General features: G+C 50.6%; 2 protein-coding genes across 2 annotated transcripts in view; both read right to left on the bottom strand.

Moving 5' to 3' along the window:
• LOC126541234 (integrin beta-PS-like) overlaps window positions 1–17,624 on the bottom strand; it is a 54,053-nt gene extending 36,429 nt beyond the window's left edge. The window contains exons 1-2 of the mRNA XM_050187927.3: window positions 17,276–17,624; window positions 1,381–1,765 (exon numbers count right to left, since the gene is read on the bottom strand). Of these exons, the coding sequence (XP_050043884.1) occupies window positions 1,381–1,752 (372 nt within the window). The 5' untranslated portion in view covers window positions 1,753–1,765; window positions 17,276–17,624. The remainder of the gene's footprint in view (window positions 1–1,380; window positions 1,766–17,275) is intronic.
• Window positions 17,625–20,383: 2,759 nt separating this feature from the next.
• Window positions 20,384–23,526, bottom strand: LOC126541247 (actin-5C-like). The gene is made up of 4 exons (XM_050187945.2): window positions 23,420–23,526; window positions 22,769–22,932; window positions 21,573–22,059; window positions 20,384–21,310 (listed from the first exon to the last, which is right to left on the bottom strand). The coding sequence occupies exons 2-4, from the start codon at window positions 22,892–22,894 to the stop codon at window positions 20,793–20,795; spliced, it is 1,131 nt and encodes a 376-aa protein (XP_050043902.1). The 5' UTR covers window positions 22,895–22,932; window positions 23,420–23,526; the 3' UTR covers window positions 20,384–20,792.
• Window positions 23,527–23,750: the final 224 nt, after the last annotated feature.

The raw sequence follows: 23,750 nt of genomic DNA, 5'->3' as shown, positions 1-23,750 counted from the left end.
CCTCTGACCCCAATAAACGATAAAGGCGCGCCTAATTATCCTGTCAGTAAATGTGTCTCAACAACAAAAACGACAACAGGAGAAGATGAGACGGGATGTGTTCGCTTCCAATTGAGACTCCCGCGTGCTGGGTGGTGGCAAGGGTGAGGTCGCAGAAGAATCAAATCGGTATCTGCATCAGAACCGTAGTCAACGCACAGAAGCGCGTGTGGCGATGCTCTAGCTGCAGAAACTGGCTCGCGCGCACCTTGCGAAGCCCTTCTATCAAACACGGTCCGAAGTTGGAGTGTTTTGATATAAAGCGACAACCATGCATGCGCATGGTTCGCATATTCGACGTGCGACACACCCACTTCGCGCAACGCGCGATAACCACGCTGTTATCGTGCAAGCGAAATGCCTTCAATCAGCTACACCACGTGGAACATGATTCGGGCGTAATTGCAGCGCGATCATCCCGCAGCTTGAAACGGACGCGCTGTGAGTATATATACAGTGTGGTGTAGTACATATGTCACATGTGTGCGTGCGTGCGTGCGCGCGCACGCGCGAGCGTGTGTGTGCGTGCGTGTGCGTGTACGTGTGCGTGCGTGTGCGTGCGTGTGTGTGCGTGCGTGTGCGTGTGTGTGCGTGTGTGTGTGTGTCGTAGATGGTCGGTGTTACCAAACCATCTAAACTAATAGACATTTGTTGTCCTAACTTCTTTTTGTTCGCTGAATTTGCGCCGATATTCCAACCGTCTTTTACTATTCTCTTCCGCCAGATTCATTAGCCTTTGGTCTATATATTCTTAAAGCCTCAGACATCGAGTAAGGTTACTTCGCGCTCGTTGACTTCTGGATGGATTGGCCTTAATATTGACATCGCCGCCCTTCGGCTAAAGGTAGCGCTACACTTCTACAGCAATCCTCAGTAGTTCTTCCGGCGAAGCACTCGTGTAGATGCCGTGAGCATCGGTTACGAAATTCTCAAACAAGAACCAGCGTGAAGCGTCACTAAAGGGCACCCATAACTGCATCACTCAAGGGGTGGCGCTAGCTGTCATTCACTTTCATGGGTAGAAGTGGATCGAGAGACCTTCTAGAACGTTGTGGCAAGAGTGAACGGCAAAAGTCAACTCTGAGCGAACAGTTGCTTGCTTTAGCCAGGATGCTGCAACCATCAACGCCATCCTCACCGTCTGCCACTAAGAGCGCCTGCAGAAAATAAAGTTCCTCGCAAACGACAATCACATTGATGATACCAATCAGACTTTAATGACGAACATTAGCACGGTTGACAATATCACACGGAGATAAGTGATTTGACTCGACTGCAACGATGCAGTAGGGGAGGTGACTAAATTAACATTAAAAAAATAAGTGGAGTACGGTTATGTACCTGCTGAGAGCACCAGGCGCACTCTGGATGCCTCAGGCACTCGGAGCAGTTGTCGGCGCTCGAGGCGCACGGGTCCGAGCGCAAGGCCGCAGCGGTCGCTCCGTCCTGGCCTGGAAACGGCTCGTGGCCCGAGGGCGACAACTCCGGGTCCGGGGGCGCTTCCCGGACAGGCGCTGTCTCGTGGCCCGGTGCCGACTCTTCGACCACTGAGGTAATCTCTGGCCACGTGGATGCCTCCTGGGCCGGCGAAGACTGCTGGAGCTCCGCGGTAAGCACACGGCCTGAAGACAACTCCTGGACCTCGACCGACGAGCCGGGATCCGCCAGCAGCACGAGCAGGCAGCAGCAGCAGGCCGCCAGGACCACCGCCATGGCTGGTTGTCCTCTTTAGGAGAGAAGAAACACGCTCGTTTCATTCGCCTCATGACATAATTCGTTAACCATTGAATAATTAATATCTGTGGGGAGGCCGGCTATACGTGACAGCTACCGGTATTACCAGTTGCATGGAAACCAATAAATGCATCCCGCCTCTAAGAGGATTGTAAGGTCATCGAGTCGGACGCTGCATGGCATGCAATGTGGGGGTCCTGGTTCACTTGCAGTTGCACTCTGGATCTGTACGATACAGGCAAGAAGTGAGTTCAGTTGCCAAACGTCTTTAGTAGTCATCTAGAGTGTTCCTTTTGCCCTGCAGGACACCTGTATAACAATCCGGGCACCTAACTGAGACAGGAGCTCCGCCGGATCCAACACCGGAGTTGAACAATATACACGACTCTTCCCAGAGAAGGCCAACTATAGGGGATGTGGCTTGTCTGTAGGAATTAGTGGTTTAACTTTCCAGTGCAGTAAATAGAATTTAACGTTCCAGTGCAACATTATATGCGTATGAGAAAAGCCTTACTAAAGGGCTGTGGTCTAATTTGGGAACTCGGAGCTCTGTAACATGCACCTAAATCAAAGAACACGAGCGTTGCCTTTCTTTTTTTAATTCAGCCTCCATCTTATGCGGCCGCTTTTACCGCAGGAGTCTAACCAGCACATCATGCTCGGCACGAAGACGTCACAGGCACTGCCACAGCCCCAGGTTTACTTGAGTAAGTATACCTTTTATCTCGAGGGAAGGAAGGGCACGCTGGCCACTTTTATTACGAAATTACGAAATAAAGATCAATGTGACAGCGAGAAAGACAACTGGTGAAAAGCTGTGCTTTGATATCCCTGCGCGTAAATGTATAGTCTTGTATATGTATAGTATGTATGTATGTATGTATGTATGTGTAAATGTATAGTCTTTAACTGCCCCGGCTACTCCGCGCGCGACCACATAGCTAACCACAAAGTGGCGTAAATGACGTTTGTATCGTGCTTTTATAACTCTTTAAATGACTCTGGAACACGGGGAGTATATTGTGGTGCGTACAAAGAGCAGTTTTCCAGTGCAAGCAGCGCAATTCAGCAACCTTTCCTTTCCACCAATGTAGGGCAGCCAACCAGACCCTTTTCTGGTTAACATCCCTGCCTTCTCTCTTTCTTTCGAGGCGAAAGCCTTACGTGGCTCGTTGCAGTGGCTCATACCCGAAAAAGCGGCGTCTGGTCCAGTGATAAAAAAAAAAGAAAAAGTTGACGAGTGGTACAAAAAATATCACCATCAGCAATGACTCGCACCCGAAAAAGAAATAACATCATCAGGAATGGCTCGTACCCCTGCCGTTCACCTTAAACAAGATCTTGGGACCATGGCCTCGCATATCGCAGCTACAAAAACCCACAAAAGCGCTGCTGCGATATTTGAAAGCTACCGGATTGAGTCACCGTCTGTGATCCGGACTGAGTGACCGAATGATATCACCAGTGGACTTTCTCTTCTTTTAATCTTTCCGTCCCCTTTTGCCTTTCCCCAGTGTAGGGTAGCCAACCGGACTCAGTCCAAGTTAACCTCCCTGCCTTTCATTTATCATGTGCTCTCTCCTCCCCCCTCTCCTCCCTCCCTGTAAGTAAGCTGTAATATTCAATGTAATATTCAATGGCTGAAGATGAGTGAAGAAACGACAGGAAGAAAGAATGAAGGAAAGAAAGAAAGAACAAAAGAAAGAGAAAAAGAAGAATATGAAAGAAAGAGAGAAATAAAAAAAGAAAGAACCTTTATGTAGTGCACTGGGTGCTCGCATGTGTCGTGGAGGAGGTAGACCTACAGCGCCATACATTTACTTCACACTTCGGCTCGTTATGTCTTGCAAGAAGTCTGACCCCACCTGTCGTATAACTTAATGCATTAGTACGTGTGCAGCAGGTTTTTGCCTTCGCGTGTTACAGGAGGATAACGTGTTGCCGATTTATTCTCTCGCTCTCTCTCGCCACGAACGTGTTCGATCGAAAAAAATGAACGCGATACATCGAAGAGCGCAATATCTCTCGAAAAGGCACGGAGGTAAATACGGGATACGCAGTCCATCACTCTGCAGAACAGTTGCGCCGTTTCATATACAGCTTCTGTGGCGTTCACATGCACCGCGTTGTGTACACGTGACAGAAACGCGTTGATGGGCGCAGCGCAAAGATGTATAGTTCTGCACCGATGCCCCGCGCGGAATGGTCCACCAGCCTTCGCACAAGGTACCGGCGAGGAGGCCACAAAGACGGACAAGACCCATCGAGAGCCCATGAGCGAACCCTCTGTTTGTGCAACAGCGGCGGCAAGTACACGGGAAAGAAGCGCGTATTCCCGGGTGCCCCTAGGGGATTGCGCTGAGTGAAAAAAGACTTGCGGAGGTAAACGCACGCCGACAAAGACTTTGTCGACTGTCCACAGAAGCTAACTCGATGAGTCGGAAGCACGCTTTGAAGGCGTTCCGCAAGAAATGGGACGCCGAGGGAGCGCACGAAAAAGGCAAACAGGCTGCTTTGTTCCGGTTCCACAAAGCAGACGGCCGTTTATAAATCCGCGGAGCGCGACTTCTGCAGCAATGGTCGAAGGAATGCAGGACGGACGGATGCCGCATGCTCGGGAAGTCTCGAACGAGAACTTGTCCTTCCCCACCTGTCACACTTGCGGCCGCACATCTTTTTTTTATTTACACAACGCGCACGTCGTTTACAACCTCGGTATTATGCACTCAATGTCGTTAATGACGTTGTAAAGAAATGACTGCGCCGGAGTATAATTGCTATAGTGGCGGCAACCTGGTCCTGGTGACTGCGTCTCGACACTCTTCCGTTGAAGTATGAAGTTTGAAGTTTTCTGACAATCTAAAGGAAGAAAGGGAAAGAAGCGGAAATCCCCAAAAGCAGAAAACGCAACCACCCGCCTGCAGCTACAACCTATATAGAATAGAGCCGAGCGTCCTACCAAAGCGAGACCGAGAAGTTACCGAAGCCTCGTGCAGTGACTTCTTTTGCAACAACGTATATAGCCAGCCGGAGAGCGGCAAAAGAGCTCGAGATGCATCCACGGCGCCAGGGGGACACGTTAGCTACCTCGGCAAGCCGCTGACGAATAACATATATGCAGATCTACGCACATTCCCCGACGCCGTGACGCAAGTCGTGGGGCAAGAACCTCGTATAAACACTTTGCATCACCCGTATAGCCGCGGGCACGTGGTACGTATGTGGATGCACCAACGCATCCCATGCATGCAGGAGGAGCCACACTGGCCGTGGTGCGCTCTGGCAACTGGCTCCGGTAGGCCGACGAGAGAAGAGACTCGCCTTCCGGCAACGGCAATGCGCGGTGAAATCGCGCACCCGCTGGGCGTCGCAGGGAGGCCCATCGCGCGAGGCTGCCCCCTTTTTCGAGGAAACGATGCGCGCGGCCGGAGCAGAGATTCGAAAGGCGGGTCATCGCGCACGTAGTATACGTACACCGAGAGGCTCGTGCGAGGACCGGGCTCCGAGCGGCGCCCCGGTGAAACTCCTACAGAGGCAGCTATATAGCAGTACACACACCGCACAGTCTTCGCATGGGCGCGCTCCTCTTGAGCACAGCTTGAGAGCGCAAAGGGCAAAGTGCCCCTCGGGGGCCTGGAGACTCCCTACACCATACCCTCCTCCTCTCCCCCTTCCTTCGGGCAACACCTATACGCACTGTCTTGCGAGAACCGTGCAGTGATGTGGAAGCCCGCGGGAGTAGCTTAATGCACGCACCGAGTGCACGAAGCCGGTCATTGGTATGTATGATGACAACACGGTCAGGAAAACCAAACGTACAGGAGGATTGATCGAGGTATACGATAAAGCGCCAGAAGAGAAAGACAACCGAATCGGCAAGCGTCGGCGACGGTACGGAACAGCACAAAAGAGGAAGGCACAGCTATATTACGCAAGAACAATAAACTTGAGAGCGTTGTGTTCCACCCTGTCGTTGAACTACGCGTAGCATTAGTTTCTTAGCGCTGTTAATTCTGCAATATTGAACGCGGTTAGGAGAGCGGCCCATGAATCCTCACTGGCCGACTCCGCGTGGGACTGCGGATCACGAAATCCTTTTTCTTGCGCGCGAACGACTTTCTTAGTCACGTCAACCGGAGAGGTTGACCCCGGCTGCATAGCTTCCGAAATGCTGCACGGTTTTAGTTTTAGTTTAGCGCGCGCGGACACGTTCTTTTACGCATAGCTGTAGGGAGCACATCATGGAGTCTGTCGGGCGGCAGCTACCGGCCCCACCGACAACGAGACTCGCGGGCGGCCGGGCCCCTAATTGCGCGCGCCGACCACTGCTCGAACCGAAGAGCAGCAGTCGTTAGCGCGCACGGCGTCCAGGACGGAAGCTGCCTTCGCCGCCACTTTACCGCGCTTACTTTTTTGCCGCCCCCCGTCGCTTCCCGCGATTAGGCACGGCACGCGGTTACGGCGAGCGGCTCTTTAGCACTGCTCCGCAAAAAACGAACTGACCGCCCTAATGGGCCAACGATACGTAGTCAGCGTCGGGATGGGTACACGTGGACGGTGGCAGGCGGCGTCGGCAGCAGCAGAGACTCGGCAGGGGTCAACAGTTGTCGGGTGCTCAGCCTGGGTTCAACACTGTGTTATATAGAGCGAGAACAGCAGTGGTGGCGTGTGTGTGTGTGTGTGTGTGTGTGTGTGTGTGTGTGTGTGTGTGTGTGTGTGTGTGTGTGTGTGTGTGTGTGTGTTTGGCGGGGAAAGGGGGGAAGTGTAGAGAAGAAGGGAACGAAGACATTGGGGAAGTTTGGACTCCGCACTGTTTGAAGCGTTGTTCCCGCTTCGAACAGCACCGGTGTGTATAGATCGGAACAAAGAAGGTGCCGACAACTCATTTTCCGGGGAATGACTGGTCGTCCCGTGCCATGTTGAACTTCCTTTTTCGAAGATCCTCGCACAGCGCCAATTATAGAGGCTCGTCCACTCCTTCGAGTCAGAGTGAATGTAATATCATCAAGGAGCCCGACAATTTTCAGAAAGGGAGTCAATTATATAAGAAGCAGTGACTCCCGCAGAAGCAGCATGACATGCACACCGTTTGTTCTATGTGGGTATCGATGCTTTCCATCACGTTTTGTGTGGTTTCGACTCACGGTGAACGGCGATGGCAGTTTGATGCTGGCAGAATGCAAAAATGCTTGTGTACCACCGAGCAGAACCGCGGGTGGCCACAAATGAGCCGGAGCCACGTCCACTATACGTGGCGGCTGTCATGATGCCCATGTGTTTTGGGACCTTAAAACGTAATGAATGAATGAATGAATCAATCAATCAATCAATCAATCAATCATGAAGGAAGTAATATTTATTTCAGAGCAACGGCACTATTCTGGGCACTAACAAATTCAGTATCAATCAATCAATCAATCATGAAGGAAGCAATAGTTATTTCAGAGCAACGGCACTATTCTGGGCACTAACAAATTCAGTATCGTTTTCTCCTTTCAAACAGGCAGCGTGCTAATGGAGCCAATCAGAGTCCGCGATAGAGGACAATTTAGCTGCCGGTCGATCCAGTCCCGTCGCGCGACATACCGTACCATATTTCTCGCTCGTTATAACTATCTGAAGCTAAAAAGGAAAGACAGGGAGGTTTGCCGAAGTATAGGTTTGTATTTGACAACCGTCAGCAAGGAAAGAAGAGGATAAACTGACAAAACGATCACGACCATTCTTTTTTTTTTTTAAGAAAGAAAAATCAAAAGGGACTGTCTGCGCGCACATGTCTACACTTGAACGACCAAACTCGAAGCGGCAAGCATATGTTCAAGCAACGAGAACCCGCGAGCGGCGCCAAATCAGAATGGCGACCGACGCTCAGACTGCAGCTGTCATCGCACGTCTTGAGGGAACAACGCTATTGTGCTGCATTCACAATGCATGGTCGCTGTTCGCGCCATCGTATGAGGTATACTGTTGCTATACATGAGTTCAACAGAAATGTGAATGCTTATAATATCCCATATAAAGGCACGATCGCCTTCACCTGTTGGACGATATGTGGCAGATTCGCGCTAATCTACAGATACGTTCCGAAACACTTCTCTAAATCTTATGTATAGTAAGCATTTTCTCGGAGTCTGACTTGATCACACACCTGTTGCGCGGTACGCACGCACTTTATTAACATCGATTAACCGACAACATTTAGCGCCTCTCGTGGAGACGGTCGAGGCAGTGCGAAAGGAAGTTTACCGGCCGCTCCGAGGCCACTGCGCAGGCATTAACAAGTATACAGGAGGCTATGCTTGTGGAATACATCTATACGGCATTCCTTCCTCCATGGGCGGGAGTGCCCTGGAAAAAGCCACTCTAAATATACGGCGTCTTGCGATTCCACAAGGTACGTGGCGCCGGTATACCACAATTTCTATCTTGCACGTTTTCTTTTCTTTTCGTTTTTATCTTTTTTATATATTTTCTTTGTTTTTGCAATCTTGCATCCTCTCTTTCATCACTTTTAAAACATGTTATCGAACAGAAGTTATCTTTTGTAAAACTAGATGCAACATTCGTAAAAATGGTGGAACGAGCCCGAAATTCGTAAACATTACGGGAACTTCGGGAGAGTTGCTATAGGTGTGAATTCATTAGTGAAACGAGCTATAACCTAGCCAAGCACATCCTCAAGTTGGTTCAGGTGAATCGATACGTGCTTTGAAAATGTGAAGAGGATGCCGTCTCATAGTACTTTTTGTTGCGTGTGTGTGTGTGGTGGGGGGGGGGGGGGAGGCGAAGCTTCCAGTGCTTTCAAATTGTTTGGAAGACCTCCGCAAGAGATCACGGTCAAGCCGACCACGCAAATCCAGTAACAACCCCACCCAAACTCGATGCAGAGGCTCCAGAAGGACGCCGTTTCAAGCATTCTGCCCGCGCGTATTGAGCACTGACGTCGCTGTCGCGCAGCGGTCAGGATAGTCACCAAATCTGAAGGTATACTTCAGCCTTTTCCCGCTTCTTCCGTAACACTTTCTGCGGTTCGTTACAACCGGCCCATTAGTGACGGGAAAAGGTGGACTGAGAGGTATTGTTATTGTTTATTAACGAAGAAAATGAAAGACAATGACGAATTGACGAATGTCCGAGTCACACCTTATTGAACTGCATCCCGTTGTGCTTGCGTAGAAAGGGTTGGAATGCTTCCCTCCGCCCCACTACCTAATCAGCACCACCGAAGGTGGAAACGTCGGCCAGCCGAATAGAGAAGGTAAAGATCCTAGGGATACGAGCCGCTGGATGCCTTTCTATCCAGTGGCCACGCTATCTGGACAAGTACTTTTCAGAAAGAAGCTCTTCAGCTTTCGAAGAAGGAGACGCGGAGTGCGCGTTTTGTTTGCTTGCAGGCGATTGGGAAGACCAGACCACTCGCGGTCCCCCAAAGAGAGAACAGGTTTCCACACCCCGCGGCAAACATGGGAGCAGCCCATTACCTCTTTCTCTAACCACGGCTGCCACGGCTGCCACGGCTGGGTGTAATCCTGGGCGAGAGTTGCTGCTAGATAGTACAGCGAGGGCGGAGCAACCTATCTGGCCTGCTCAGAGTGCGGGCAAGTTGAGAACACCTCCCCGTGCTGCTGCCTTGCACTCTGTGCACAGCGCTTGACGCTGAATTCGCCCTCCGCCGCGTGAGCCTGCCTGCTGCAACTTGTGCGGACATACGCGCTGCCCCAGACGACATCACAGCCTGGTCTTCAGTAGTAATTCACTGGTTGTTACCATTGTTTCTTTCTTTTTCACATAGAATGAAGAAAAAGAAAGTAAGAAAATTACTGCTGACTGAACTACAGCTGCATAAGCAGTGGGTGTGGGGTTAAGGGCCGGACGGAGGAAGGGGATAGTTTAGGAGGGAGGAAGCTACCTACGTAATGTACAAAGAAGTAATAAATAAATAAATAGTTCGCTCGTGACGTCATTTCGGTGGAGAGCTTGTAATCCGAGCCGGACGCGGGGTATTCCTGCACACCGGCACTGTTTGCTGTTCATGTAAAAAAGACATGAAGAGAAAGAAGTGCCCAGGGCTCATCGGCGCTTTGTGCCACACCCTTTCCTCCTTTTTTTCCCATTTCTTTTACTTTGCGTTTATCGTTTTCAAATGAAAATTTCCTGTAGCTATACCTCCTGCCTGCCGCCCGACTCTAGGCCTATCCCCCTTATTGGGTGGGAGCCATGACAGAGGTCCATGTTATCATCATCATCATTTGGGCCTCTTGCTGTTCTGCAGTTTCTTACGGTGTCGTCAGTTTCGAGAATGCACTTTCATCAAGAATGAGTAAGAAGACGCTCGCACGAAGACCTGAACAAGGTGAGCCGTCTACACTTCATCGCTCATGTTTCGACGATATGCCTTTGGCAACTCGGACCAGCTACATTCCTGGGACAGCTCAACGCTCGAAGCAGTGGACTCTGACAACAAGTACAGCGTATAATAATGGGCCGTCGTAGGAAGTAGAATATGCGCCAGATGTCGCGTGAGCAGACTGCATCTATAACCAGAGTGAGCAGCAATATTTCATGGTCTCTTACGTGCCGCTTACGGCGTCACACAACCTGAACGCCCTAAGTAGGCAGTTTTTAACGTAATATTTTGAAAGTGTGGCCCTTGAGCATATCAACAAAATCCGGATTAACTCTAGAAAGAGCATTCTGGCGGGAGATGCAAGAAAATTCAACTTTATTTGACAAGTTAAAGAAAGTGTCGGAAGTGTCTCAAGATAGGTCACATAACCGCTGTGTGCAGAAAGCAAGTGACCTGCCAGCGATGATGATGACGATGACGATGATGTACTGTAATGTACCTTCCTCGAAATGTCGCAACTGCCCTGGCTCTCATGAAGCAACGTCGGTTGATTGCCCGAAGATGTACGAGGAAGTTCGCATTCTCCGAAAAAAATGGCAAGCGACAAATCTTCCCATATAGAGAGGCTGCCCAATAGGTTCGCCGAGAGAGACAACGATCGCGTAAGAAGTGCCACCCAATGACGTCAGAAGACCCGCATTGCGGGGCGCAGGGGCCACGACAACCTCGGCCTCTGCCGGTATCGAAGACATTAACCGCGCCTATACTGCAAATTCAGGGTCACTGAGAGCAGGGGGCGAACATTCATCGCCCCTGCGTGGCACAGACACGGAGTGGCCTTTGCTGTCTTGTAAACCCACGGGCATGACGCCATGCCCCAGTGTTCCTCAACGTCGAGGAGTGGATTCCAAGGCTATAGTAAAGCCGATCGACGACCCTACAGGCAAGTAAGCAGCCGAAAAAAAATGACAAGGAAAGCGTTTAAAAACTGCTGAAGCACCTGCTAGAATCAGTGCGCGCGATTCTCTGTAGTCTGCAGACTCCGGCCGCTACTAAAAGCGCCCTGCATGTCCTCGCCGTACTGGAGCTGCTTATCGCAGCTCTTTACATAATTTAAAGGCCTTTCTTGGCACGTGCTCACGCAAGAGAAGCCCACACACGAGCTTCTCCGTTGCGCGTTTTTGTGAAGCGTCAACTAGATTCGTGACTCCAGCCATGCCCTGCAAGGCGCATGATACTTCTGGATGATTTTTGGGGGGGACTTTGTCGATAACTATGAGAATGATGAACTTGCCGTCATCGTTGTGCATCCTTCTTCTATGTAGCGTCGAAACTATTCAACATGCTGTAGTAGCGTGACCTTCAGTGACCGGCCCTACTGCGTGTGATATGTACTGTGTGTTCCACTTCATTCTTTAGACTTGTCCATTCTTTAGATTTGTCCTATTGCTCTTCCTTTCCTCTTTCCTCCCCTCCTTCCTTTCTTCCATTTCTGTGGTGCTGTCACCTCCCTTCTGAAGAGTAGGCAGGCGTTGTGCCCCTTCCGGTGGCAGTTGCCAGCCTGCTCCTCGCTTTCCCTTACCTGTTAATTGTATATATGTGTTCAAAACAAGCAATAATAATAATAATAGTAATAATAATAATAATAATAATAATAATAATAATAATAATAATCACCTCTCATATCCAGCCCGCTCACCACCGCCCCCTCCCCCTGTGCAGAGTAGCAGGCTATGAGCACGCTATAGCTCAGGCCGACCTCTCTGCCTTCCTTCAAATAAGTTCTCTCTCTCTCTCGTGTCATCACATGTCATCAATGTATACTCAATCATCTTTGAGTGCGACAGCCGAAACCCAATTTAAAAGCGGCTCCTTCCGCCAGATATATGGATCGAGAATAGAACTTGGCGGAACTGGTTGTTGGATGCGATACACATATTAGCCACGCAAACACACCGTTCATGCACCAGAGTCAGTGGCCGATCGAGAGCACTCGATGGCCGCCACTGGCATCGGTAAGTGGCGAGCTCTTCGCCACCGATGGCACTCGTGGCCCGGGATGACCTTCCCTTGATTAAGGGGTACAGGCACTTTTTCTTTTTTTTCTTGCCGCGATTCTCTTCGCAGGTCTTCTTATTTCGTGGTATATATGTTTGCGTTATGATACATACACGGTGTTTCAGCGAACACTTCCAAAATTTGGGGGAAATTGCCTGTGGCAGATGGAAGGGCGCCGAGCTTTGTGATTATATTAGAGAAGTATGCAGATGACGAAGGAGTGAATATACTGACCCACCGTGGTTCATTAGTGGCTTTGGTGTTGCGCTGCTATGCACGAAGTTGCGTGATCAAATCCCGGCCACGGCGGCCGCATTTAGATGGGGGCGACATGCAAAAAAACACCCGTGTACTTAGATTTAGGTACACGTTACAGAACCCCAGGTGGTCAAAATTGCCCCAGAGTCCCCCACTACGGCGTTCCTCATGAGCAAATCGTGGTTTTGGCACGCGTAAAACCCCTAATTTAATTTGGGAAGCATGTCAGGAAAGATGACGCGCAGATTTCCGCGGAAGCGAGATGTCTGTCATGTCTAATAAGTAGAGATAACTGGGCAAGTTTGCGTACGTAAGGCGGAAATAGCTATAAGACGCAAAGAGAGTATATGCAAAACACCGTATGTATGTAGATGCGTACATGTTTATATGTATATATGTTGGTCTTGACAGTCGACCAACAATTATCGTTTGCTTTTTCTTTCTTTAAGCATTTCAACGCAGGTACACCAGTGCACTAGCAAAGCTATCTCAAGCAAACTTGTAAACATAACAATGCGACTTGCTAGTTGGGCATGACGCGCATATCAGACACGTATACAATCAACGCAGGACAGGTGTTATAATCCTGTACGTCCTGTTCTCGTCTATGTATACGTGTTGCGTCTTTATGCCAAGTACACTATATAACTAACGCCCGGCAGCGATCCTTAGTGAACTAGAGGTATTCGTCGTCAGTCAGCCGTAGACGTGCACAGATAATCCATCATGGAAAGCAGGCGGCATGCTGCATTGCTTTTGGTTCGTGTGCTGCATAATTTACATAACGGGTCCGCCTCGTGTGGCTTCATCAAGAAACAACTGTCGCTGCCATCCGCTAACCTTCTTTAGAACAGATAACTCCAAAGATTACGATGGCCTCTAGCTCGTCCCCTAAAAAAGAACCATCTGCAGTCTTTTTCTGCGGCTTTTCTTAACATACCCATAGGCAGTTCGCTCACGTTTGTTAAAGAACAACCGCTTCACCAGAAGAGACGGCATCTCGAAATCTCTTTTGCAAGCACTGCGCGCAGTCGGTTCGGTGTCAACGGGACAATTCACTAAAGGGACCGTATACAGAACACACGGGCGACCACCGCGGGGAGGCCCCTTCGGCGACCTTCGAAGCGAATACGCGCATTCAGAAAACACGGCGGGAGCAATCCCCGTGAGATCTCGAGCGAGATCTTGCAAAAAAGAACGCGCCGTTCCGCTCGCACCGCGTCTTGTCGGGAGAAGGCGGACGAACGTCTGTCTGTCTTTCGCACGCCACAGCGGTTTTCCCGACAATTCGAAAAAGTGCGCACTGTATCGCGGCACTCGGCGGCTGGAACTTGCAGAAGGGCTTCTCGAAATGCGCTTCGTCCGCAGCCCCTTCAGGGTGGGTCAGCTTCCTCTCACAAGTGGGTCTGCGTAAAGGATTGTACAGACACGCTGGATCTAATGTGGTCGAAAGAGCGGGGCTCGTCCATTGACGCGTTTATGATAGAGAGCGCATCCATAGAGAAATGACACTCGGTGAAAGATATGTACATGAGCTATCTTATTTCTGGAATGCTTTTCTTTTATCTCATGCCCTGTGCGCTACGAGCCTCTCAGCCAAGCACAAGAGCGTCTATAGCAGTTGTCGCTCCTGCAGGCTTGCTGCTGAAACAAGCGATGGTATTCTGCCGTCATACACAGCTACAGCTGACTATATAAGCCGATTTCGCACTTCATGTCAGCCCCGAACATATATGGTATACCTCGCGTGAGACATTTACGTTTAAACGCTATACATATCTACCATTAATCAAAGGCGCCATAGCAGAACGTGACGGGTTAATTGCGACTACACAGGTTTTAGCGTGTAGTATCTCAACAGGGCATGTGCTTTTTGTTTTTTATTTTTTTTCTCTCTCTTCTCAATTTTCTTTTTCGTACCGCCCTTATATAGCGAGGTGCAACCGACGCAACAGAGCCTCGAACCTGCGGGAACCCGGGTTTGCGACTTGGGCGCTCACCAGAATGGGTGATAACGCAGAGCATATCGCAGGCGAAACGTTTAGTGGGAAGAAGCGACGCCGTCGTCCGAGCCGATACGCGGCGACGGCGGTGGCCGAAGGAGGCGCGGCTTCCTCGGACCGCCGTGGATTTATCTCTCGCGTCCGGCTATCGCGCCTTCGCAAACACGGCCCGATAAGGAGGCTACGCACGCGAGTGAGACCTCGCCCTTAGGACACACTGGACTGCAGTGACCGACACAGCGCGGTCGGCAACGTACGGGGGCCCCGGGCTAGACGTCGACACAATAACGTGCGCGTAGCGTGCGCTTTCAGGGACACGGGCAAGCTGTTTATCTACCGGGGTGTGACTCACTTGTTCTCCGGCGTTGCTTTCTTCTTTGGCTAACACGTTTACGCGCGACTACATGCAACGCCGACTCGCCAGCGCCACGTTCGCTGACCGTGTTGGCGACCGATGAAAGTCCCCGAAGTGCGCGACTGCAAGTGCCACAGCTGCTGTAATATACCAGAGCGGTCTGCTGTATACACACACCAGAGGGGCCCCTTCGCTTTTTGTGCGGCGGGCGTTGACGTCGTCGACATACGCTGGGCTGCTAACAGTACCGTTCATTGTCGGGCGTGATGGCGCTTGAGTTATGCGACGTTCGCGCATAGCCAGACGCGACTTTTTTGACGGCTCGGCCATTAACACCATCTGTTCCGCGGTGCAGACAGTCTGGCTACCAAACGCAAACGCAGCACAGACCGGTGGCGTATAGGGAGCTCGCCATCGGAGTCGGCGACGAACTTGGATGTATCGGAGAGAAACGTTCAAACTAGCAACAGGAAATGTGAGCAGCAAGACGCTGAATAAACGCGGATAAGTGTAACATCCATTACATGATGGCAGAAACTCCAAATATGACCAGAAGGTGACATGTCTATTTCGTCTGCTGCTGAAGTACTGATTCGTTGGGGGCGCCTGTCTTCTTATCACGCGTATCCCAGTCCAGCCGATCATGCAGAACTTCAGCAGCAGACGAATTGAACATGTCCACTAGGTGGACTCGCGCCTCCTTATAAATAGAGGAAGCGCTGGGTGAACAATTGCAAAATAACCCGCCCCACCATCACCACCACCACAGGGATCCCAGTTTCAGCTTGGTATTCACCTTAATAGTACCAGGCGTATCCGAATCACGCGTACCCGAGAAAAGAAACGATAAGCGCACGCACCGTCCGTAGCTTTGGCTTACTCAACCTGCAAGCAGTCGCGAAACGAATGTTTGCAGGAACTCCAACGGGAAGTTCGGAGCGTCATCGCGTCATTCCCAAGCACCCAAGTTTTCGCGCTACATCGGAGCATGCGTCATAACAGGGTCCTTGTCGCACCAATGAAACAGCTAGTGCAGCCGGCGCTGGCAGTCCTTTCTCCCCGATGATGACGTCACAACTGGACCTATACGTTAACACAGGAACCGCGCTTTCTCCTTCATCAGACCGCAAGTAGAGTGGCCTGGGAATTTTCAGGACACTCTACCGCAAACATCGCGATAGCCGCAGATGCGCTTTTATGGCGCATACATAGACGTGCAACATAACGTTAGTGACGTTGTAGGCGTTACGCGCGAAATTGGTCCAGCACCCTCACTGCGGCCCAACCTGCTTTCTTTAGACTTTAAAGAAATTGTTGTCCAGGGAAGCAGACAGACAAGAAAGGAGGGGGAGATATTTCGGTTATACTATCTGATCGCGGGTTACAGCGGCGAGGTAGTCTGCATGTTCGGGGGATCATTTCACTGCGCGGCCATGCGCTCATACTCGCTCCTCACTCGGCTACCGTATAATGCGCGCATACTAGCTGCCCTCCACCCAAGGAGCAATGGACACGCGTTAGGAAACGACATGCATACTATATGACGTACAACACAGGTTCATCTGTATGTACGTTGCTTCGCTGCGTTCAGTTACTAATTAATTAATTAATTTTTAATTTATGGGGTTTTACGTGCCAAAACCACTTTCTGATTATGAGGCACGCCGTAGTGGAGGGCTACGGAAATTTCGACCACCTGGGGTTCTTTAACGTGCACCTAAATCTAAGTACACGGGTGTTTTCGCATTTCGCCCCCATCGAAATGCGGCCGCCGTGGCCGGGATTCGATCCCGCGACCTCGTGCTCAGCAGCCTAACACCATAGCCACTGAGCAACCACGGCGGGTGCGTTCAGTTACCCAAGTCTCATCAGGCTCCGCATAACAGAGGCACTGTACTCTCGAAAATAATTCCCTCGTCAGAAGCGGTCACGGCCGGGGTCGATTTGTTTCTGCAGTGACAATGAGACGGTTGAAGAGTGCACGCACATTTCATTGTTAAAACACAGACTTGCCTGGTCAATCCGAGAAAATAATTATGTGGATGGGGCGTTTCGCACCAGAGCAACATAAGATGACACTTCTTGGTGACAAGTCCACTTCTCAAATGTAGTAAAATTTCCACCCGACGAAACTAACACGTTGTTAAAATAGAGTATTACAAACGGTTATTTTTGCCAGCATCGAACTGTCACTCCGCCGCAGCCACGCTGATGGCAATATTCTTGCCACTAGCATGCTCGTGATGTACCACCTGTTCGTAGATCCGTCAATAACTTCGCTTCTAGGCTGTTCTAAAGTCATACCTTTAGCATCGCCTAACGCGTTCGACTTGGAAGTTTACTGTAGTGGGCAGTCAAGGTGGCCAGAGAGGCACTTGCGAAGTAAAACGGGAGTTTTTAGAAGGCGCGGCGCGTTCCGAAATTCTACCACGAGACCATACGCTGCAGGCTGGGTTGCGTACGCGTTCGTGGATCACTCACCAATATCGCTGAAATCCCCGGTGCTGCCGCGATATCAGCGCCGTGCCGCCTCTGGAACGATCAACGCGCACAGCCTTTGCGGGAGGTTTTTCAAAGGCTCCCGCTGCGCTCGCTGTGTGGACCGCGTGATGTCGACGGCGACGACGTTCCCCTGCACGCGGCCGCAGTAGCCGTGCGTAACCGGTGCACACTAACCGGCTCTTCTTCCCCGACCTCTGCGAGAGAGGGTGAAGCGCTGACAGCGATGATCGTAATGGACGAACAGCACACACACATACACACACACACGCGGGTCCACCTCTCACTGAAACGCGGCGATGCACATTCCGCCGGCACTCAACGGCGGCAGCAGACGCTCGCACCTGTTTGCAGACGAGCGCGCAAACAGCGGCAGGTACGGGAAAAGGATGGTGGCGTCATCTGCCGCCGGTGCGAAAAAAGACCTATTGCTCCTGCATGGCCTTTGAGATTAAAAAGCACGCGAACACTCGCGCACCGTGTGCACCACGAAATCTCGGAGGCTATGACTGCCGCCATTGTAACCATCTGCTACTGCAGGTGCCTTGGAAAAGTTACGGGAAAATGTTACCGCGGTCTTAAAACCACCGATAATATGACACGTCAGGTAAGGCTTAAAGATTATATGTCGGCCCTGCCTAGTGGCATTTCAAGACCGTTAAATTATACGTTTAATTGGCAGTGTAAATAATTAATAAAATCAGTATCAGTCAAGAAAGTGATACTCGCATAGTTACATTAAGTAAATAAATAAATTGATTAATTAAAAATACATTGTGCGGTTTTTCCTATACACAATGTGTTAACACGTTCATATGCGTGCTCATTTAATTAAATGGTAAATGCACCCAGCCAATATTCATTAGCCTGTAGGAACCAGATGAGCATGATAAAGGCTCGTCGGAGATGGCTCGAAACGAACGCGAGAGATTTATTTAACCTACCGCAAAATTTGTTAAACAGTTTTATTGTCAATACGCATGTGACATATACATACCTTTTCAAACTACCGCTGTGCGAGTAAATCCGCGTCAGAATAAGCGCACAAAAAACTCGAAGTGACCAGCCATTCGCACGAAATAAAAATAAAGTTTATTTATTTATTTATTCCAGTTATGCCAGCGGCAATAACCAAGCTGGACTACATCACAGCCGATATGGATTCCATTTAAGTAGATACTCAATCGTATTCCTATATAATCGTCAAACTTTGAAACCAGCGTGATTATATCAATGAGTGTAATGGGTGGCGAACGAAAGAAAACGGCATCAGAAACCTGTTCCGTAAGCTTGTCGCTTTAGGCTAACAAATAATGTCATATTTCCCAATATTATGTCGGAGTTGCCATGACATATTATGGCCACTACGACGAAAAGAAAATCCATCTAACACAGATTTTCAGGATTCAATAAATCTAACTTTCGACAGTTTCCCCTGCAGTCATGGAATTATATTTGAAATGCACTGACTCAACTGGCAGGTTAATGAAGTAATTATGTATGGGCGGCACATACTAGTTTTTTATCCCGTTATGCTAATTGTTACTTCACGTTATTTAAACAAAATTCAAGAACGTATACATATTGACAGCTGCTCGGGTTGTAGTGTTTTGTTAGCTGTACGTTAATGGGTAAGAACGCGGACCTGTTCCTATCGACATGAGAGGAAGTGAGATAACTAGCTCCTTAACATCCCCACCAGATATTAGAATCGGGACAAATCTATTTTGACAGCCTTTTTAAGCCTCCAAGGGCTACGCAGTCAAATATATCAACACAAACGCAAAGCGTGCAAAATCACCCACAAGAATTTACGGGACACAAGTTCAGCGATAAGTGCCGATTTCTGCTCCGTCAAGGCTACGTACTCAGACTACAAAACTATTGCAGAGTGAAACTGAATCGAAGGATGTGTGCACAGGCTTCGCGGGGAATTCAGCTTTCTCGCAAGTGACATGTCCCATAAACTTTTGTGGCCGACCATACGTCAACATTATCGCATGGAAGTCATACTCGTAAGAATGCACGAACGGTGGCCTTAGCGAGATCGCTACACTAACAAACTGTAGGTATGCAAAACTTGCAAGGCCCGCAGGGCCTGTTTTCTTTCTCTCTCACGTGCAAAGTCTGTGGCGGCCCTGAACAGCTGAACTTGGCGCGTCGCCACTGCCATGACCAGAGTTGACGTTATAACAGACTGGAGGGCACACCCCAACTGATCAAGGCCATCCCGCGGTAGCCACTCAACCCGAGGCTTCGCGCATGCGTCACCGTAACTGCGTAGATGACGTGTTCTGGGTGAGACACCGCGCGCACCCAACGCGCATGTCGAGGAGATTCAACTTTAACGACACTTCCTCGTCGGGCCATTCTATGATGAGTGTACCAGGCGTTGATTGCAGAATTTGACAAGGGAAAATTTCCCGAGATGTGTAGACACGTCACCGCTTGATGGTAGTTCGTTACCGAGTCGACTCGCGTGGGTTAGCATTAACTGGAATGTGATCTGAAGACCACAGTAACAGTCCACATTGAACTAGCCACACTAACGCCGTGCCAAATTGAAAGTTACTCTTGGGCAAGACGCTTAAAAAATAATCTGCACGGGCAATATCGGACTCCGCGCCATTTGAAGCTGTTTTTTGTTCCCCAAGTAACGATTGGTTTGTGAAGGGAGGAAAATTATGCTCAAGGCACTGCATCTTTGTCTACCAACGCGCCAACGGCTCTTATCAATAGGGGGTAGCAAGACATGATAGCAGAGCTGAAGAGAAACTAGGTAAAAATCCTGTTCCAGTAGCTTCGCTTTCCGCATCGAAGTGCAGCAGTGAAAGCAACCTCGAAGGATGTGGCGAGGTTCTAGGCGCGCCAGTTGTACACGATACGCCGCATCGCTATCTGGCAGCAGTGCAGAAACATTTCATTGCTGCCAGTAGCTGGAACTGTTGCTGCAAGTCTGCTCAGACGAGCGAAATATGCCGGTGACGCAGTAATTAGCAGACCACCTGAGGAGTTTCCGAGATGTGCCAAGCACAGAAATATGCGCTATGGACAAGCCATCGGATAAGCAATGAAGGCCCAGGAAAGGAGTTCGGCTTTCAAACTTTTATTTCTGGCAATTTATTTCAGATAGAAACACTTCATTATAAATAAGACTTTTTGGTATCTGAAACAAATTGTTCGGAGATTGGGATGCATCCCAACTGGGCAGTGGACACGCTGCTGCAGAATACTTTTAACGTCGCGACCAGTTCGTGCTGCGGTCACCTGCAGTGTAAAGGACGAAAAAAAAAAAAAAAGCCACCGTGGATGGCACGCAGTCCTTTGCCTTTTTTTTTTGTGTGTGTGCCCAGAAGCGACGACTTTCGAACCGCATCACGTGTGGGGCGCCGAGACTGCAGGGACCGGGGGCAGCTCCTTTGTGTTCTTGTTTTTGGTTAAGCGTTGCAAAAAAGCACCGACGAGGCAAGAAAAAAAGTCCAGTAGAAGAGAACACATCCTAGAAGCACTTCCTGTGCACAATGCTGGGGCCAGACTCGTCGTACTCCTGCTTGGAGATCCACATCTGCTGGAAGGTGGAGAGGGAGGCCAGGATGGAACCGCCGATCCAGACGGAGTACTTCCTCTCGGGAGGCGCGATGATCTTGATCTTCATGGTGGAAGGCGCAAGGGCGGTGATTTCCTTCTGCATGCGGTCGGCGATGCCAGGGTACATGGTGGTGCCGCCGGAGAGAACGGTGTTGGCGTACAGGTCCTTCCTGATGTCCACGTCGCACTTCATGATTGAGTTGTAGGTGGTCTCGTGGATGCCGCAGGCTTCCATTCCCAAGAATGAGGGCTGGAACAGGGCCTCGGGGCAGCGGAACCGCTCGTTGCCGATGGTGATCACCTGACCATCGGGCAGCTCGTAAGACTTCTCGAGGGAGGAGGAAGAGGCGGCGGTGGCCATCTCCTGCTCGAAGTCGAGAGCCACGTAGCACAGCTTCTCCTTGATGTCACGGACAATTTCACGCTCAGCTGCAGGAAGAAGAGAGAACGGATCGTGAGCATAACTATCGCAACGCGACGCACAACTACTACACCCATTTTGCAAGAACTGAAACTACAGCCCTACCTTCGCAGTTGTCAGGCAGATTGAACAATAAATGTAAACATTGCACCGATTTTACAGCTAGCTAGGATAAACCCAGTTGCACGTGCCGTTACTGCATGTAAACAACGGGTTCAAAAATTAAGTTCAGCTGAAGGAATAACGGTGAGGGACGGTGTACAAACGCACCCGTGGTGGTGAAGGAGTAGCCCCTCTCGGTGAGGATTTTCATGAGGTAGTCTGTGAGGTCCCGGCCGGCGAGATCCAGACGCAGGATGGCGTGAGGAAGGGCGTATCCCTCGTAGATGGGCACGGTGTGCGAGACGCCGTCACCGGAGTCGAGCACGATACCCGTGGTGCGACCAGAGGCGTACAGGGACAGCACAGCCTGGATGGCCACGTACATGGCGGGCGTGTTGAAGGTCTCGAACATGATCTGCGTCATCTTTTCACGGTTAGCCTTGGGGTTCAGCGGGGCCTCGGTAAGCAGAACGGGGTGCTCCTCGGGTGCAACACGAAGCTCGTTGTAGAAAGTGTGGTGCCAGATCTTCTCCATGTCGTCCCAGTTGGTGACAATGCCGTGCTCGATGGGGTACTTCAGAGTGAGGATACCACGCTTGCTCTGGGCCTCGTCGCCGACGTAGCTGTCCTTCTGGCCCATGCCAACCATGACACCCTGCGGGAGAGAGAACAGCGCTCGAAACCATCGTCGTGGACGCGATTACGAAGGGACGACTAGTTGGGCACGTAGCGTTGAAACGCGTGGCCCGGTGACACGCCCCCCCAGCTACTTGAAAGACTGGATAACCGGCGAAGCAAGAAGCGCCTGATCGATCCAAGGGGCCAGCGACCGGCAAGGTCGCCAAAACAAAGCGCAAATGCCGTCCGGCGAGGGGGACGGGGAAGAGGGCTACGAGTCACGTGAACAGCAGCGGCGGGCGCGTTTTGACCATATATGGGCAAAGGCAGACGCCGGCTCCTCGGAAGACCGGCGAGCGCGAAACCAGTCGACGCCGGTTGTCGCGGCAGGCCACCTTTGCGTTTTCAGCCCCCTTTAACAGACCACGTAAGGTTAACGATTTCAAAGCCAATTATACGAGTGGTTTGTGAACCCCTGCGCGAGCGCATGATGGCTGGCGTACGTAGAATCGGCGCTATGCGACAGGCTCGCAACTTACAGGTGGCCGCACAATCGGCATGCCAAAATTAAAATAACCAGCACAATAAAGCGCATCGAAGCGCAAATACAACGAATGAAATCCACGGCATTCTGGCTGACATTATGGTGTCGGTACGATCACGTCACGGGTTTGCTTAAATTACGGTACGTAGCGGGGGAGGCTCGATGCGTTACGTGTCACAATGGCCGAGCAGGGATGACTCACCTGATGCCTGGGACGGCCGACAATGGATGGGAAGACTGCGCGGGGTGCGTCGTCGCCGGCGAAGCCAGCCTTGCACATGCCGGAGCCATTGTCAACCACGAGAGCGGCCACGTCGTCGTCACACATTTTGTTTGGAGTTGCGCGTCGGACCGGTTACGAAGAACCTAGAAGAGAAACGGCGTCCGTTGTGATGAGTGCTTGCGCCCGAAACACGGCGAACACGCCCACCAACTGAACTCGAATCCTTCTAAATGGGAGTTGCGCTCAAATAAGCTTCGAATAAACTAGCACTAAACGTCGCTGCCTGTTAGAGGAATCGGGCAGCACTCAACTGAAGCTGCTAGTGCGACCGAAAAACAAATGTTAAAAGATTAAATTATAGTACTAGTGAGCTGCGGGCCGTATCCAATAGCTTTTTCTTTAACTCTCCACCTAAGCAGACACCTATAGGTTGGAGACGAAGCGTCATGAGCTACACGGTTAACCACTGCAAGGCTTAAGTGAAGCTGTCATAGCTGTCAAACTCAAAAAAAAAAATATCCAGGAGATCGCATAATCCAACTCGCTTGACGAACCAACGCCTGTAGAGATGAGCACGGTAGACGAAGACCCAAGCACCACACTTTGCCGAGGAACACAGAGCACACTTACGAGAGAATTTTTCGCACGGTGGCTCCCAAGCGAATCCAGGGACACGACTGCGATGGCTGAACGCGGCCGGCGGCCTTTTTATTGCACGTGCGTTAGCGCCGTTCAAATCGCAGAACCAGATTGCCATATATGGTAGCGACTGAGCAGAGCGGCCTGCTATTGGTCCAGAGTGGCGCGCCGGAAGTCGACAGCGCCCAATGACGAGCGCGTCGTCGGCTATGCCCATATATGGTTCGTGACGTCATTTTCCGGCGACCCGGAATTTTTCTTGCTCTTTTCTTTTTTTGCTGCGCAAGCAGCGCCGGTCGGCGGGGCCGGCGTTGTGTGTATG

The sequence above is a fragment of the Dermacentor andersoni genome, chromosome 2, assembly GCF_023375885.2.
Source record: "Dermacentor andersoni chromosome 2, qqDerAnde1_hic_scaffold, whole genome shotgun sequence".
NCBI lineage: Eukaryota > Metazoa > Arthropoda > Arachnida > Ixodida > Ixodidae > Dermacentor > Dermacentor andersoni.
The sequence above is the reverse complement of the archived record's forward strand: the minus strand, read 5'-3'. Positions and strand labels throughout refer to the sequence as shown.

What these genes read in the sequence shown, in the direction of transcription:
- LOC126541247 (XM_050187945.2), bottom strand. Translation starts at nt 22,894, where the DNA reads ATGTGTGACGACGACGTGGCCGCTCTCGTGGTTGACAATGGCTCCGGC. An exon ending in TCGGCCGTCCCAGGCATCAG is followed by an intron (nt 22,060 to 22,768) that starts GTGAGTCATCCC and finishes TCTCTCCCGCAG; the next exon opens with GGTGTCATGGTTGGCATGGG. An exon ending in CTACTCCTTCACCACCACGG is followed by an intron (nt 21,311 to 21,572) that starts GTGCGTTTGTAC and finishes TTCTTCCTGCAG; the next exon opens with CTGAGCGTGAAATTGTCCGT.